At 40.6% G+C, this 15,686-nt stretch overlaps 1 protein-coding gene across 8 annotated transcripts in view; it reads right to left on the bottom strand.

Moving 5' to 3' along the window:
• The window catches only part of esrrb (estrogen-related receptor beta), a 98,661-nt gene that overhangs the window by 7,277 nt on the left and 75,698 nt on the right, over window positions 1-15,686 (bottom strand). For all 8 annotated transcript variants that reach the window (XM_047345765.1, XM_047345764.1, XM_047345763.1 and 5 more), the window contains one exon: window positions 1,648-1,917. In XM_047345765.1, the coding sequence (XP_047201721.1) occupies window positions 1,648-1,917 (270 nt within the window). The remainder of the gene's footprint in view (window positions 1-1,647; window positions 1,918-15,686) is intronic.

The following is a 15,686-nucleotide window of genomic DNA, read 5'->3' as shown; positions in this document are numbered from 1 at the left end:
ACTGCTAATTACAAAATCAATCGCTATGAATTTTCACAGCTGTCAGACAGAGGGGTTCCCGGGAGAGCGATCTCCCAGAGACCTTGTTCCTCCTCCTCTTCTTTCCCCCATCCCCCATCTCTGCCCCCCCCCCCCCCCCCCCCCCCCCCCCTACCTGCCTTCCAAAAGCTCTGTTGTCTGAAAGCAAAGTCCCTGCATCAGCATTTTCATTTTCAGCCCAGGACGAAACAAGGGAAAGGGGCCCGGTGACCCAGGCGCACATTGATCAGAGCGGGACAGGTCCTGCCTCCTCAAAAGGCGCCTTGTCAATAGCAGCATGCAGCCTTCACATTAGAACAAACGAGGCCCACCGCTCTCTGATATTCATTGCATTCGACTTAACACGTTTTATTGACAGCCCCCATGCTCCTAATGAAATGCTAAATTTACCTCACATGGCTGTTGTGCCCTGCAGCTACTCTTATGGAGATGGAGAAAGAGGAGGGGGCGCAGGAGAAATACCAAAGCATGGAAGGTGTTAAATTACAAAATAAAATCATTCTATCATTTTTTTTTTTTACATATGCAGGCCTTGTCTTCTCTCCATCCCTTTATCTTATGCTCCAAACTAAAGGTTAGTCTTAAAACTCCAGAAAAATTGCATTTCTGAAAATGCAATAGGCAGCCGTGGAGTGCTCTTGGTCCTTATATTTTGCATATTCTAAACACACAATGTACAATTATATAATTAAAAGCCATCATACTTGTAAGCAGTTTTCTTTTATCTCAGGAAACTATTATTTTAATAATAATAATAATACAACTTGTGGAATTAAACAATAACTGTTTAAGAACAAAACAATAAAAAAACATCACATTGGTTTTTAATTTTCTTGAAATTTTGAAATGGGCCATGTAAACATACTAAAAATGATAAACCATATGCCAAAACATATATACAAAACAATAATACTTCCACAAGACTATTATATTATTATATAAACAAATGTTTAGTGCTCTTTAAAATCACATGTGTATTAAAGTAAATAAAAACTCTTTATGTATGTAGATATAGAGAACTGCCATAGTAAATAAATAATTATATTCATATTTTATTGCAGAAACATAATCTCTTACTGAAAAATCCAACGTTTAATTTAAGTAAATTTATTCTTTTTAATGTTAAATCCCACATTAGATAAATCCCAAATCATTCCCATAAAATCGGTGAACTGAAGCATTATGGTAAGCTGTATTTCATTTTTTTAAATTTATTAGAGTGTTAAGGAACTTTATATAAGTAATTTGTGGTTTGCTGTTTCTATGGGGTATACATATAGTTTGACACAGACCCGTTTATTTTAGCTGTTCCTCAAAATGGGTAAAACAAGAGAGCATGCCAGTTGGGAAACCACAAGAAAAGGCTATTTGCCTAAACTTGCCCATTTTTTTAATTCTATTTTTTATTATTGTATGTTTATGAACTTTGTCTATTTTATTTTTATTTAAAAAGAATACATTGCCCATAAACTAATGGAGGTAAAAAAAGACAACAAAACTAACTACAGCAATAAATTAAATTAATAAACAAATATAAATATTAAATTAATGTATTATCTTTAACTCAACCACAGGTTTTGATTGGACTGTGTGCTCAACCTTTCCCACCTGAGTTGGCGAGAGCAATGGCTTTCAGGGTCACAAACTCCTCCTTCTCCACCTTGAGCTTCTTGTACTTGCGCACCAGCTGCAAGATGGAGACATAGAGGTCGAGCAGTCCTGTCAGCCGTGAGTGCTCTTCGTCCATGATGTAGTCCTCGGCGTACACGAGCTCATCCTCGTATGGCAACGAGCGGAACACGATGCTGAGGATGAGGATTTCCATCCAGGCGCTCTGCAGTAGGCTCATCTGGTCTCCCAGAGAGAGGGTGGAGAAGCCTGGATGAGAAGACAGAAATTGTGTGAGGGCAACGTGATAACGTGAGAACCAATGAGACAAAAAGAAAAGAAATGTTTGCATTTAAAACAGGCAACTGAGTCTAATAAATTTAGCAATATGAAAACCAGAACCAGGCTGATCAGTAAAACAAACAATCTGTCCAGCCACAGTGGCATGGAGTATACACTGAGGGACATGCGCTTAATCTTAAACGCACAGTGGAAGGTCCTCTTTGAAGTGGGCTTTACTGTAAGTGAGGACAGTAAATCAGTGCAAAGGTCTGAGGTACACAAAGCCATGTAGTTAACCCTTGTATCCTGCCCCTCTTCTATTGGTGTTAGGGGGATTAACACAGAGGCACATTCATATTGGAAGAGTTGAGGACATGACATGCACGCTGTAACAGGAGGAGGAGATGAGGGGACGCACACACAAACGCAAACACACAAAACGTGTCAACCAAGAAAACAGAGACGTGCACATTGAGATCATGACATCTATATGTATGCACATAAATCCAAATACATAAAAAGGCACCCATAGCACTGGGATCAGGAGGTTCAAGCCAGGCCTAAAGACTTGCTAAAACCCAGAGTCTCGTCTGCAGCAGCTGGATGATCTGAAATTGGCATGGGAACATCAAACTGCTGTCATTTCCTTCCAGACACCTCTACATATGCTCAGAATAGAACATCAAATAAAACAAGCCGCTAAATCCCCCTCAAATGAGCTCTGAGAAATTCAAACAAAAGAGTCAAGGCAAGTATGACAGGAAGAAAGTAAGGGGCTTATATAGTGTATATGTTTTTATTTTCATAACTATGAATTAACACATGTGGAATTATATACTGAACAAAGAAGTGTGAAACAACTGAAAATATATCTTATATTCTAGGTTCTTCAAAGTAGCCACCTTTTGTGTTGATTACTGCTCCTCACACTCTTGGCATTCTGTTGATGAGCTTCAAGAAGTAGTCACCTGAAATGGTTTTCACTTCACAGGTGTGCCCTGTCAGGTTTAATAAGTGAGTTTTCAAGCCTTATAAATGGGGTTGGGGCCATCAGTTGTGTTGTGCAGGAGGTGGATACAGTACACAGCTGATAGTCCTACTAAATAGACTGTTAGAATTTGTATAATGGCAAGAAAAAAGCAGTTAAGTAAAAAAAAAAGAGTGGCCATCATTACTTTAAGAAATGAAGGTCAGTCAGTCAGTCCGAACAATTGGGAAAACTTTGAAAGTGTCCCCAAGTGCAGTCGCAAAAACCATCAAGCTCTATAAAGAAACTGGCTCACATGAGGACTGCCCCAGGAAAGGAAGACCAAGAGTCACCTCTGCTGCGGACGATAAGTTCATTCGAGTCACCAGCCTCAGAAATCGCAGGTTAACAGCAGCTCAGATTAGAGAACAGGTCAATGCCACACAGAGTTCTAGCAGCAGACAGATCTCTAGAACAACTGTTAAGAGGAGACTGTGTGAATCAGGCCTTCATGGTAAAATAGCTGCTAGGAAACCACTGCTGAGGACAGGCAACAAGCAGAAGAGACTTGTTTGGGCTAAAGAACACAAAGAATGGACATTAGACCAGTGGAAATCTGTGCTTTGGTCTGATGAGTCCAAGTTTGAGATCTTTGGTTCCAACCACGGTGTCTTTGTACGGCGCAGAAGAGGTGAACGGATGGACTCTACATGCCTGGTTCCCACTGGGAAGCATGGAGGAGGAGGTGTGATGGTGTGGGGGTGCTTTGCTGGTGACACTGTTGGGGATTTATTCAAAATTGAAGGCATACTGAACCAACATGGCTACCACAGCATCTTGCAGCGACATGCTATTCCATCCAGTTTGCGTTTAGTTGGACCATCATTTATTTTTCAACAGGACAATGACCCCAAACACACCTCCAGGCTGTGTAAGGGCTATTTGACCAAGAAGGAGAGTGATGGGGTGCTGCGCCAGATGACCTGGCCTCCACAGTCACCAGACCTGAACCTAATCGAGATGGTTTGGGGTGAGCTGGACCGCAGAGTGAAGGCAAAAGGGCAAACAAGTGCTAAGCATCTCTGGGAACTCCTTCAAGACTGTTGGAAAACCATTTCAGGTGACTACCTCTTGAAGCTCATCAACAGAGTGCCAAGAGTGTGAGGAGCAGTAATCAAAGCAAAAGGTGGCTACTTTGAAGAACCTAGAATATAAGACATATTTTCAGTTGTTTCACACGTTTTTGTTCAGTATATAATTCCACATGTGTTAATTCATAGTTTTGATGCCTTCAGTGTGAAGCTACAATATTCATAGTCATGAAAATAAAGAAAACTCTTTGAATGAGAAGGTGTGTCCAAACTTTTGGTCTGTACTGTATATTTTTACTTTTTTACTAATAAAAACTTGAAAAGTTTGGAAGGCATTTTTATTCAGCCCCACTGAGTCAATGCTTCAGAGAACCACCTTAACTGTACTAATCAGGAGCAAGTCTTATCAAATATGTCCCTACTAGCTTTCCACATTCAGTGAGTGAACTTTTTGCTGATCCTTTGTTGCAAAATGGCTCATGTTCAGTCAGTTTGGATGGAGTGCATCTGTGAACATCAATGAACAAGTCTGTTTATGGATTCACAGTTAGATTTAAGCCTGGACTTTGACTAGGCCGTTCTAACACATGAATATGCTTTAATCTGAACCCTCCCAATGTAGCCCAATGTAGCTCTTTTCCTCCAGGATTACCCTCTATTTAGGTCCACCCATCTTCTTACCAACTCTGATCAGCTTTTCTGTCCCTGCTGAAGAAGAGCATCCCCACAGCATGATACTGCCACCACTATGTTTCACCATGGGGGAGGTTTATGTTTAGTGTTTTCCTACATCTATATCAGTTTGCATGTAGGCCAAAACTTATTTACTCATCTGACCAGAGCACTTTCTTCCACATGTTTGCTGTGTCTTGTAGGGAGTGCTTGTGGAAAATTTTAAAATGAGACTTCTTGAGGCTTTCTTTCAACAATGGCTATGTTCTTGCCCCTATTCCATAAAGACATGTTGCCAAACAGTTGCTCTGTCAACAGGTTCTCCAATCTAAGCAGTGGATCTCTAAAGAGATCTCTAAAGAGGCCTCCAGAGTTACCTTAGGGTCTTTTGACAGCTTCTCTGACTAACGCTAAACCGTGCAACTATGCTTCTTCCACCTCACGATTATAATGTACTTTGTGCAGGTATATCACAAAAAATCACAGCTAAATACAGTGAAATTTGGTGACGTACTGATTTGAAAAAAAATGTGAACAGTTTTTAAAGTTCTTAATATTTTTGCAAGGCACTGTAAGGATTTTTCCCTTTTTCCTCACAATTTAGTTGTCAATAAACTGCACGGGCTCCCAAAGCACTCCCTACATAGCCCACCTCCCCTCCTCCAGCTTGGCGTTCCTGCAGGGTGCTTATTCTGAGAGCATATTAGGCTCCCCAGCACTGCCCCTGATTGCTTTTACACGTTTGCTTGTGCCACAGTACCCGCCACAATGTGATTAACAGGCAATAGATTACTGTATTGACCAGGGAGCGTGCATCAAACATTTTCTCTTGAATATAAATGGTCTTATGATAGTGTAGCCACAAGCCCGATGTTTATCTCCCCCCTGCCAGGACACCGCAGCCACTCACAACACATGAAGCTGGAGAAAGCCAAAAATGAAGTGGCATGAAAGCAAGTGAAAAGGAAACAGGGCAGAGGGAGAGACAAACAGGAAAAGAAAGGGAAGCAGGAAGAGTAGTACCTGAGTGTTCAATTTCCCTTATCGTGGTGATGACCACGGCAGGGGAAGAGCTGCAGGATACATTAATTAGCAGATTGTGATCAGAATGTGAGGGCCCTCACATTTTGAAGGGGAATCAATAGTGGGTAGAAAGGAGCGCAAACTGAAAGGTGCTAGAACGGCCCGATCCCAAATTAGAGCCAACAAAGCGGACTGCCGAAAGCACTCAAAACACTTGACTATTATCAGTAAAGGCAATAAACCATATTTTCTAGCGGCGTGTGCCATTACACTTATCCAAGCGCATCTTAAAATGCTTTGTTGTGTTATTTCCTTGTCTGCATACATAGCCATTAAGTCGGACAGAATGTGGACTGGCCGAAGAGAAATTGTCATGCGAGCACGGACGTGGTTCTGATTGCTGCATCAGGTTGGCATCACAATCACAGGCGAGGCTTTGTGTAGCCTTTTAATGCCAAGGAGTACTGAAGCGGAACTAAAGCGCTGCTCCCGCTATGACAGCTCGCATGACGGCCCTGTTCAGGGCTCGCTGGAGTGGCTTTAGAGTTGTTCTGATACAACCGACACCTCTCAGCCATATGCAAACTTGCATCCCAGCAGCCTGCAATTACCTTTGACGCTAAAAGTCCTTGAATTTAATACAGTGTTGTGAGATGGAGAGGTAGTGTTTTTCCCCGCTCCATCCCCTCTCCTCAAAGCCTAAATTATCGCTCCAAATGGGATCTTGTGTCGTTGCCTCGCCTTTTTCCACTCAATTTAATCGAGTAATGAAGTGACTTCCCGACTCCACAGGTCACGCCGCGCTCCGGCCGCCGCACTCTGAAGGTGGCCCGGTTAAGTGCCGTCGGAGTGGCTGATTTCCCCTAATGAAATATCAATATTTACATCTTCATTTCCAGCCCACTGCCTTGGCGGAGTTTGACCAAACATGACACAATATTGACCAAATCAGAGGAGCCTGTCTGTGCACATGAAGGGCCTTTTCCACTCCACAGCTGAATGCACCGGCAGGTTTCTGTCTGGGATTCTTCGCAGCGATAATTACTACACACTTTTCTTTGTTCACTTGGATTTGAGCACACCCACCAAATAAGGATTGAAGAACTATGGGTTTTCTCACTAAACTGCTAAATGAAATTACTTAATATTAGGTCCAAAATACAAGAAATAAATATTTTTTAATCTCTTGGATGTTTTTGATAAACCTCCATCCATCATCCATTCAACTCTGACCAGTTTCCCATTTCTCTAATAAATAAAAGCAACCCCACAGCATATTGCTGCCACCACCATGCTTTACTGGGAGAATGGGGTGGTCAGGCTGATGTGTTGTGTTAGTCTTCCATCATACATAGCATTTTTCATAAATGCCAAAAAGTTAAATGTTGGTCTCTTCTGACCAGATCCCCTTCTTCTAAATGCTACATGGAGAATCATATTGCAACTCTTAAAGACGACCCATATCAGCATTTCTGAAAATGAAATTAATCTAGAAAGAAAAGATAAAATAAATTATTGTCCCAAAAATAAAACCAAGACTGAAAAACCATCATCTCTCTCTTTATCTTCCCAAAAGCCTTTAGCTGTGAGCAGGAGGGGGCAGCCCAAACCCACAGACGGCCGTTTCAAACCCCTAGCAGAGATTAATCAGAGCACTGTTTCATCTGCCGGGGAACAGGATGGTCCAAAATTAAATGCTGGAGATTTCTGTTGAGCTGGAGTTCATATTCTATTAATTTATTATTGTTTCTTTCTCCCCGAGGGCCATTAGCGCAAGTAATAAAAAGAGATGTAATTACGAGGCATGGCGGTCCCTTCCAGCTGCAGCCCCCTCGTAACTCACCCTCAATCAGACAACACAGCAGCCAAAGAGGGGGGAGAGCAAAGAAGACAAAAACATAGCAAGAGAGAGAGAAATGAGGGATAAAAGAGAAGAGAAGATATGGGGCAGAGAGAAGGGAGATAAGCAAGAAAGAGGACCAAAGCATTAGTGCAAAAAGGAAGTGTGAGATAGAAAGGGGGGAAGGAGAGCAATTCTGGCTGGACATTGGCTGATCTATCACGGCCAGCTATCAGAAGGACAAGCAGGCCCTGAAGACTTCTGCCCGGCGGCAATCTCACCTCAGCGAAGTCAAGTGCTCTCCGGGCACCAGTTAAAGTAAAACTGTGCCCAAGCAGGACCCGAGAGGTTCAGCACCCCTTTCATTCTAATGTCAAACTGGTCCCAGTGATCATATCGCCATCAGCCTGTTTCTGTATCAAAGCTCTTCTTTGTCTGATCAAAAGACAATAGAAAAAAAGCAGGAAATAGATGCACCTCTGATCTGTGTGGAGTTGTTTTAATTCTGAAGCACAATTATTGTTTTTGTTCTTTGGACATGCAGAATATAATTCGTCTTTAATCTACATGACCCCATGAGAGGAATCCAATCAATAACAGCTTGGTAATAACTTGCTGTGCTCAACATAAATATTTTAACCAGAAATCCAGCAGCATGTATGACTCATACAGTTGGATCTGCTGGAGGCTCTTACTCCACCTTGATTTGATGACATGAAGGTTGTTTTATATAGAACACAATCATGTCAAAACTAAATGACTTGGTGAAGAAAAGGTTTAGGGAAAAACCGATAAGGACAATGTGGTTCATGTTTTAGGAAAGAACTATCCAACTATCCAGTGGCAGGTTATCAGTATCATGGCATAAGGTGGAATACTCTATGTAACAGGCACTTGAAAACAACTCAAAAGTCTAATGGTATTTTATTTGAGATTTTTGCTTAAATCTACAGGGCATACAAAATGTATATAGAAGCATATTTTGATGTTATAACAGCTCTAAATATTGGGTCTATCAACATGGCCAATCTTGACTTGGCAATAATGGTGCACTATTTTTTCCCAAAAGTGGCCAAAATCTGTCAGACTGATGGTATCTCCTGTACTCAATCCGCTTCAGCTCACCCTACTGATTTTCCACTGGATTCTGGTCTGTGCTCTGACTGGGCCATTCTAAAACTTACATTTTCTTCTGATGAACTCAATCTATTGTTGATTTGGATGCATGCTTTGGATTGCTGCTGTACTGAATGATGGAGTTCCTCATTTTCAGCTGACCGGTATTTATTGTTTATATTTTCAGCCTTTAATTAAGACAAAAACCACAAAGCATTATGCTGCTACTACCAGGCTTCACTGTGGGTATAGTGTTGTGCAGTATTGCTTTTAAACCAAATATACCAAAAGGTTCTAGTTTTTGGCACATTTTAAGTGTTAACTGGTAAATATTGCAATGACAACAGTTGCAATAAATCCACATTTTCATCACTCCTGTTTTTCTCATGTGTGCGTCCAACACTATGTGACCATTAGCATCATAGACACTGTGTCAGGTGTAGACGTTTGCTGCAGGGAGACTCAGTCTAAAAGGCTGAATGTCTTATTGGCAGGCATACTGTGTTTTCATGACACGCTGTGTATACTGGCCCAATGTTATTGCATTCCAAACTGTCTTGTAATTTTAACACGGCGACATCTTCACAATATATTTAGCAGCCTGACCCATAGTCCGGGCATGTAAAGAATACAGGAGATTGTTGTCAAATGATGCATTGCAGAGTGACGTTGCACAATTTAAGCAAAATATTTAACCACGATACTATTGCTGCAAATTGCGACAATGTCATCGATTATTACTAATCCTTATTTTCAACCCCTTTTCTTTTTGCCAGTACATGATCCTCCCATCACTCACAATGAGTGTGGGCAGTTAAGGGAAGTTAGAGTGCTTCTAACTAGCTAATATATATCATAGATATGCAAACTCTTAATGCCTCACAATTGAAATATTACATCTTGTGAAATATCGTATCCAAGCAGTACATTGCTATTGTGATATTGCGCACACCGATACTGCATTGACGTCTGTGATTTAATGAAATGTGCAGCTCTTTTAGAGAGGCCGTTCTTGTAAAATAAATGCCTTGGAGGTAGTAAATACATTGTGGCACGAATGGAGAACGTTCACCATTTCTGTCATCGTCTTGAACCTCTGCTTCATTCCTTTTGCTGATAGTAAATGAGCTTTGCTGCGCCACACTATCCCCACGATTAGAAGTTGTATTGCTCTGTTTATTGCATTAGGGTACGCATCTGCATGCTCCCTGATGAAATCACAACAGAAAACAAACAGAAGGCTCTATTATATACATCTGCATATCTGACTTTGAGCATGGCCCTTTAAGGTGGAAAAAGTTCTGAAATTGTTTATCCTGGTCTTATTTTTTACACCATAAAAATAAAAACCTGGCATTTTAATAGGAATGTGAAGATTTTTATATCCACTGTATGTATCAAAATTAAAATAAATGTTAGAAATAAAATTTTTATAACATTAATACTTGCAGCAATAGGGATAAATGATGCTTTTCTGTCTTGAGTGAAACCAGTTAGATCATGTTATACATTGTTTTTTAACATCTTTGTGTAAATACACTGATGCTGTTCAAACAAGGTGTTTTTACTTAAGGTTATCAAACAAAGAAAATCTTATACAACCAGCACATTATCCTAATGTAGGTAGCTAGGGAATGGGTGATTTGACAAGCAGTATTTGAACGTTACGAGGCTGAGAAACATTAGATACAGTAATCCCCTTGTTTTAATCTGCAACCTATGACCCCTCTGACCCCATCAGAGTCTTTAGCCATCCCTTGGGTCTCCCCTGGTCAATACTGACTTTACAAATCTCTGTTTAGCTGCAAAGACGCGACGAATCAAGCTTTAATTATGGCCATAATTACATATAATTTATCTTTGCTGCCATCAAGCAACATTGCTTAATGAGGGATGGCGCTCTGAAAATGATCACTTCAAGGCACATCAGTAGACAAGACTGAGTGTCTTTTACATAAAAAGAGATCAAGAAATAAGTACACAAATTTAACAAAATTGTTATAATTTTTACATTACTCAAAATTGATCAACTAAATAAAAAAACTGCTTCTTAAAATCTTTTTCACCTGCATGGCAAACATCCCATTCCTGATCCTGCCTATTCCTCATACACCACCCATCTCAATCTTCCTCAAGTTTTCTCCAGCTTTTCTGCCTGGGTTCAACCCTCAGCATCCACCTGATTGCTCAATCTATCTTTATCCCTCATGCCGAAGCCTACGTCAGAGGGTAAATTGAATATACTAAGAGCTGTCTGTTGGTATCTATATTTAATAAAGTGCACTGATGAGGTGCTGATTTATTGCTGGGCAGTATTCACACTCTATTACAAGGAGATTACACAGCCTGAGTGGGATCAGGCTGGCAACACAAGTAAGTAGATTTCAGAATTTAATGGCAAAGCGAAAAGGGGAACCCTGATGTATGGGGGGTGGGGTGTTGCTGGAAGAGGGAGGGTGATTATGGTGCAAACACGACAACATACAAGAAGGTGTGATCTTCTTTCGACATTGCTGCCTTTGTGTTAACAAGTAAGAGAGCATCTACTTGTCTGTCAAACGCAGGTATGATGAGCAGAGATTCAATAAAGCACAGATAATGAATAATGAATATTCCCAAAACACCAGTGATAAATAAAGCAATGCAGTCTGATTCATCACCTTTTTCAGGCCTAAATCTCATAAAACAAATCCAGAAACCCTGTATGTTAAGAATTAAGGGATTCATTTCTAAGTAACTGATAAAAACAGATACAGTCCCTTGCAAAAGCATACATACCCTCTGAGCGCTTTCACACCTCAATGTATTTTATTGGGAGTTCATATAATTAACCAAAACAAAGTGTCATACAATTCTGAAGTGGACTTTAAATTTTTTCCACAAAAAATCAGAAAGTGTGAAGTCCAAATATCACAGAAAGGACTTTTGAGGTATGTCACCAGCTTTGTACATCTGAACATTGACATTTCTGCTTATTCTGTTTTGCAAAACAGATCAAGCCATTGATCTCAGCATTCCACTCTATCTCTGGCTGTATGTTTAGAGTGGTGGTCCAGCTGGAAAGACAATCTCCACCTCAGACTCAATACTTTACCAGCTTACAGGTTGTCTCTCAGGATTGCCCTGTATTTAGCTTTATCCATATTCCCATTATCTGACCAGTTTTCCTGTCCCCACTGAACAAAAGCATTCCCACATGAAGATGCTGTCGTCATCATGTTTCAACATGTATATGGTGTGTCTAGGGTAATGTGCAATATTAGTTTTCCACGACACAAACTTTAACATAGACAGGAGAACCTTCGTTTATGTTATTTTCAAACGCTGGATTTGTTAAAGTTTATCAATATTAGCTGTCCTATCAAGATTATTTTACAACACAACCCATATTTAATTAAATACTTTGAGGTTTTTGATTTTAATGTGAAATAATGTGAAAACAATTAAGTTATATAATTATTTTTGCACGGCACAGTATGCTTTTTTATATTGATTTTTGTAAATGTCAAAGTTTTGCATCTAGAACTCCCAGGTGGAACAACAAGCACCTCTTGTATAAAAGGCTTACACGCCAGTTTTCACATGGCATTACCACTGCAGGGGGGAGGCATCTAGGATAGTCACACTCTCAAGGCCGAAATGTGTCAGGGTGGTGGTGGAGGCTTTAGTGCGCAGAAGCTGTGAGTATACTTAGGTCCTCTGTAAAACTCCTTGACAGAGTGGGATTCAGCTTTACGTGATGGAAAAAGGCCAAAGGGGGTATACAGTATACTGCAATGTGTGTGAAGGTTGTTAGTACCTTAGGAGCAACAACCCATCTGTCAGCATCCCTGTAATACTGCTCTTCCTAATGACCCTGAACTCCTTCCTCAGGCAGCTTAGGACCATGCTTCGTGGTACTATTTGGGGAGGAGACTGAAGTGTCCGAAAGTTCTATTGTGACTAGCAATTTAACAAAGGCAGAACCAGAATGAGGGCAGGGCTGCGGTCTGCCATGGTAAACCTGTATTTTAAAATGTAACATCTACCTGATTAGTTTGATTAAATGTGTCAATACTTCACCTTACCAAAAGTACTCACGCTCCTTGAACTCACAACCACACACTTCAATGTATTTTAACTGGATTTTATTAATGGACAAACACAAAGTAGCAATAATTGCAAAGTAGAATGAAAATTTTACAAGGTTTTTATTTCAGTCATTTTCTACCGCTTCTTCCATAGTGGGTCGTGGGGAAGCTGGCGCCTATCTCTAGCAGTCTATGGGTGGGAGGCAGGGTACAGCCTGGACAGGTCGCCAGTGCAACGCAGGGCAACACAGACTCACACAGGACAAACAACCATGCACACACTCAGTCACACCTAACGGCAGTTTAGAGAAACCAATTAACCTAACAGTCATGCTTGGGAGTGTGGGAGGAAGCTGGAGTCCCCGGAGAGAACCCACGCATGCAAAGGGAGAACATGCAAACTTCATGCAGAAAGACCGCCGACAGGGAGTCAAACCCAGAACCTTCCCAGGTGTCACATTAGTGGTGTTTTTATTTATTTACCAAATAAATAAAAAAGCGCTGGTTTTTATTTATTTACAAATAAAGATCTGAAAGTGAAAGTTGTACCCATCCAGCCTTTTTTCCCCTGACACTAATAAATAAATGCTGTGTGACCAACTGCCTTCAGAGATCACCTAATTAGTAAATAGAGTGTGTAATTTATTCACAGTATAAATCCAGCTGTTCTGTGACGGCCTCAGAGGTTTGTTAAACTAGTGAACAAACAGCATCATGAAGACCAAAGAACATGGCAGACAGGTCTGGGAGAAAGTTGTGGAGAAATTCAAAGCCGTGTTAGGTTATAAAACAATATCTCAGGCTTTGAACATCTCACAAATCATTGTTCAGTCTGTTTTCTGAAAATGTAATTGAGTATAGTACAACTGTAAACCTAACAAGACATGGCCATCTATTTAAATTGACTGGCTGGCCACTAAGAGCACTATGTAGTGGAAGCAGTGCAGAGGCCAATGATGACTCTGGAGGAGCTGCAGAGATCTGAAGCTTAGCTGGGAGAATCTGTTAAATAGGAGGTTTGCCTTCCAGCAGGAACATTACCCTAAACATACAGCCAGAGCTACAATGGAAAAGTGTACATCAAAGCATTTTAATGTGTTACAATGGTCCAGTCAAAGTGCAGACCTAAATCCAATTTAGACTCTGTGGTATGACTTGAATATTGACACGTTCCTGATGTAATCTGACTGAGCTTGAACAATTTTGCCAAGAACAACAAAAAATATGAATATCTATATGTGCAAAGCTCATGGAGATGTACACCAAAAGACCTGCCCCTCTAATTGCAGCAAAAAGGGGCTCTACAAAGTACTGACTGAATACAAATGCACACCACTTTTTAGATTGTAATTTTCCTTTTAAGTTACAATTTAAGCCACTTTGTTTTGGCCTATCTTACAAAACCAAACAAAATACATTAAGGTTTGTAGTTGTTAAGTGACCAAATGCAAAAAGTGAAAGAGGTATGACTACTTTTGCAAGGCTCTGGATGCTAAATTATCTTTCACAGCTCAGAACCAAAGCCAATGTTGGACCATATATATAAACGACTCAAACAGCTTGTTATCCTCCACTCGCCCTCCCATTACCGTGCAATAGGGCCATTCTTCTCCATATTATGCCACTTTTCAAACACATTTTGAAATGTTCTCTGTTAATAGAGGAAATTAAAAATCAACTGGGAGAAGTTAAGTGCCAATTTTTTGGCATTTAAACTGTTGCGTTTGAACTTTAGTTATTGGCCCATCTGTAAGTGGCCTAATAAGTGTGTTCTACTTCATAATGAACTGTTAATCTTTTTAATTCCATCGCCCAAAGCCACAAAAATCTATCAGAATACAATCAACATTTTTTTTTCTGTCTGGTCCTGTAGTGGAGGAGGAGAAATATAGCAGGAGATGGTAGGCTGCCCCAGGGTACCGACGGCGCATGGAGTGTTAGTGCATGGAGTCTCGCTCAACCAGTGAACCGTCTCTGATCAGGTTCAGCCATGTACAACTCAATTATGCAGCCATTTCATGGCCAGAGGACACCCACTGTCCTAATACAAATGCCACCACAGGGACAGACGCAGACCAAGCACTTAGTAGAAGCACAGGTCTTTGGTTTTCTCTACTAAATGGTCTAAATTCAATATAAAAAAACAACATTTAATTCAACAATGAAAACTTTGAAATGTGAAACAGAGGTATTAGTGTGAGACTGTATGTGTTTACAAGGAAGGAGATCGGAATAATCCGCTTAAAGGCTATCATCTCACAGGTAGTGCAGATTATTCATTGTAGCCTTTAAGTGGCAGATACCTGCTCTAATTTAAGAACAACACAATAGGCTTGCAGAGTTAGGGGGAATTTCTCATTGCTCACAGGTGTCTTACCTCATGATCTCAGGCGAACAGCAGAAACACTATAAATCTGTGGACTGTGCATTATGTGTGATGAGTACGAGTAAATAACTAACAGTATATGCCATTATATATAAAATCCCAGTTAGAACATGAAAGGTGTATTATAATGGTTATGCATGGCAGGATGTAAGATTGAAGTGTAAGCAGATAAGAAATAAAATGTTTAGAGAACAAAGGATTGACTTCACACCAATTCAAATAAATCCAAATGGGTTTAGGTTGCCCTTACTCTTTGTATGCTTTCCCAAAGTCAGTGTATTCTATTTCCTACCTTCCACAGCTTATTATCCTGGGATTTTTGTGCATGTCTGCGGTGCTGGCGTAATTTTTGGGTCACATCGACGGGAGTGTGTTATCGGGTCAGCTGTGATCCAGTCCTGAGTAAGCTCCTTGCTTAAACTCTCAGGCTGCTGACCATGCATAGCCAATGTGTGGAGTGATCCAAACAGTTTAGACACGTAAGGGACCGGAGCTGAGGCCAGGGCCTGGGAGCATATCCACCTCTAATCTCCTTACTATCAGATCTGTACCTGATTAATACCCTTCCTTCTGAGAAGTACTCTAATAGCTT

Source organism: Girardinichthys multiradiatus, chromosome 19 (genome assembly GCF_021462225.1).
Source record: "Girardinichthys multiradiatus isolate DD_20200921_A chromosome 19, DD_fGirMul_XY1, whole genome shotgun sequence".
NCBI lineage: Eukaryota > Metazoa > Chordata > Actinopteri > Cyprinodontiformes > Goodeidae > Girardinichthys > Girardinichthys multiradiatus.
Note: the sequence above shows the minus strand (reverse complement) of the source record. Positions and strands in the feature narration are given on the sequence as shown.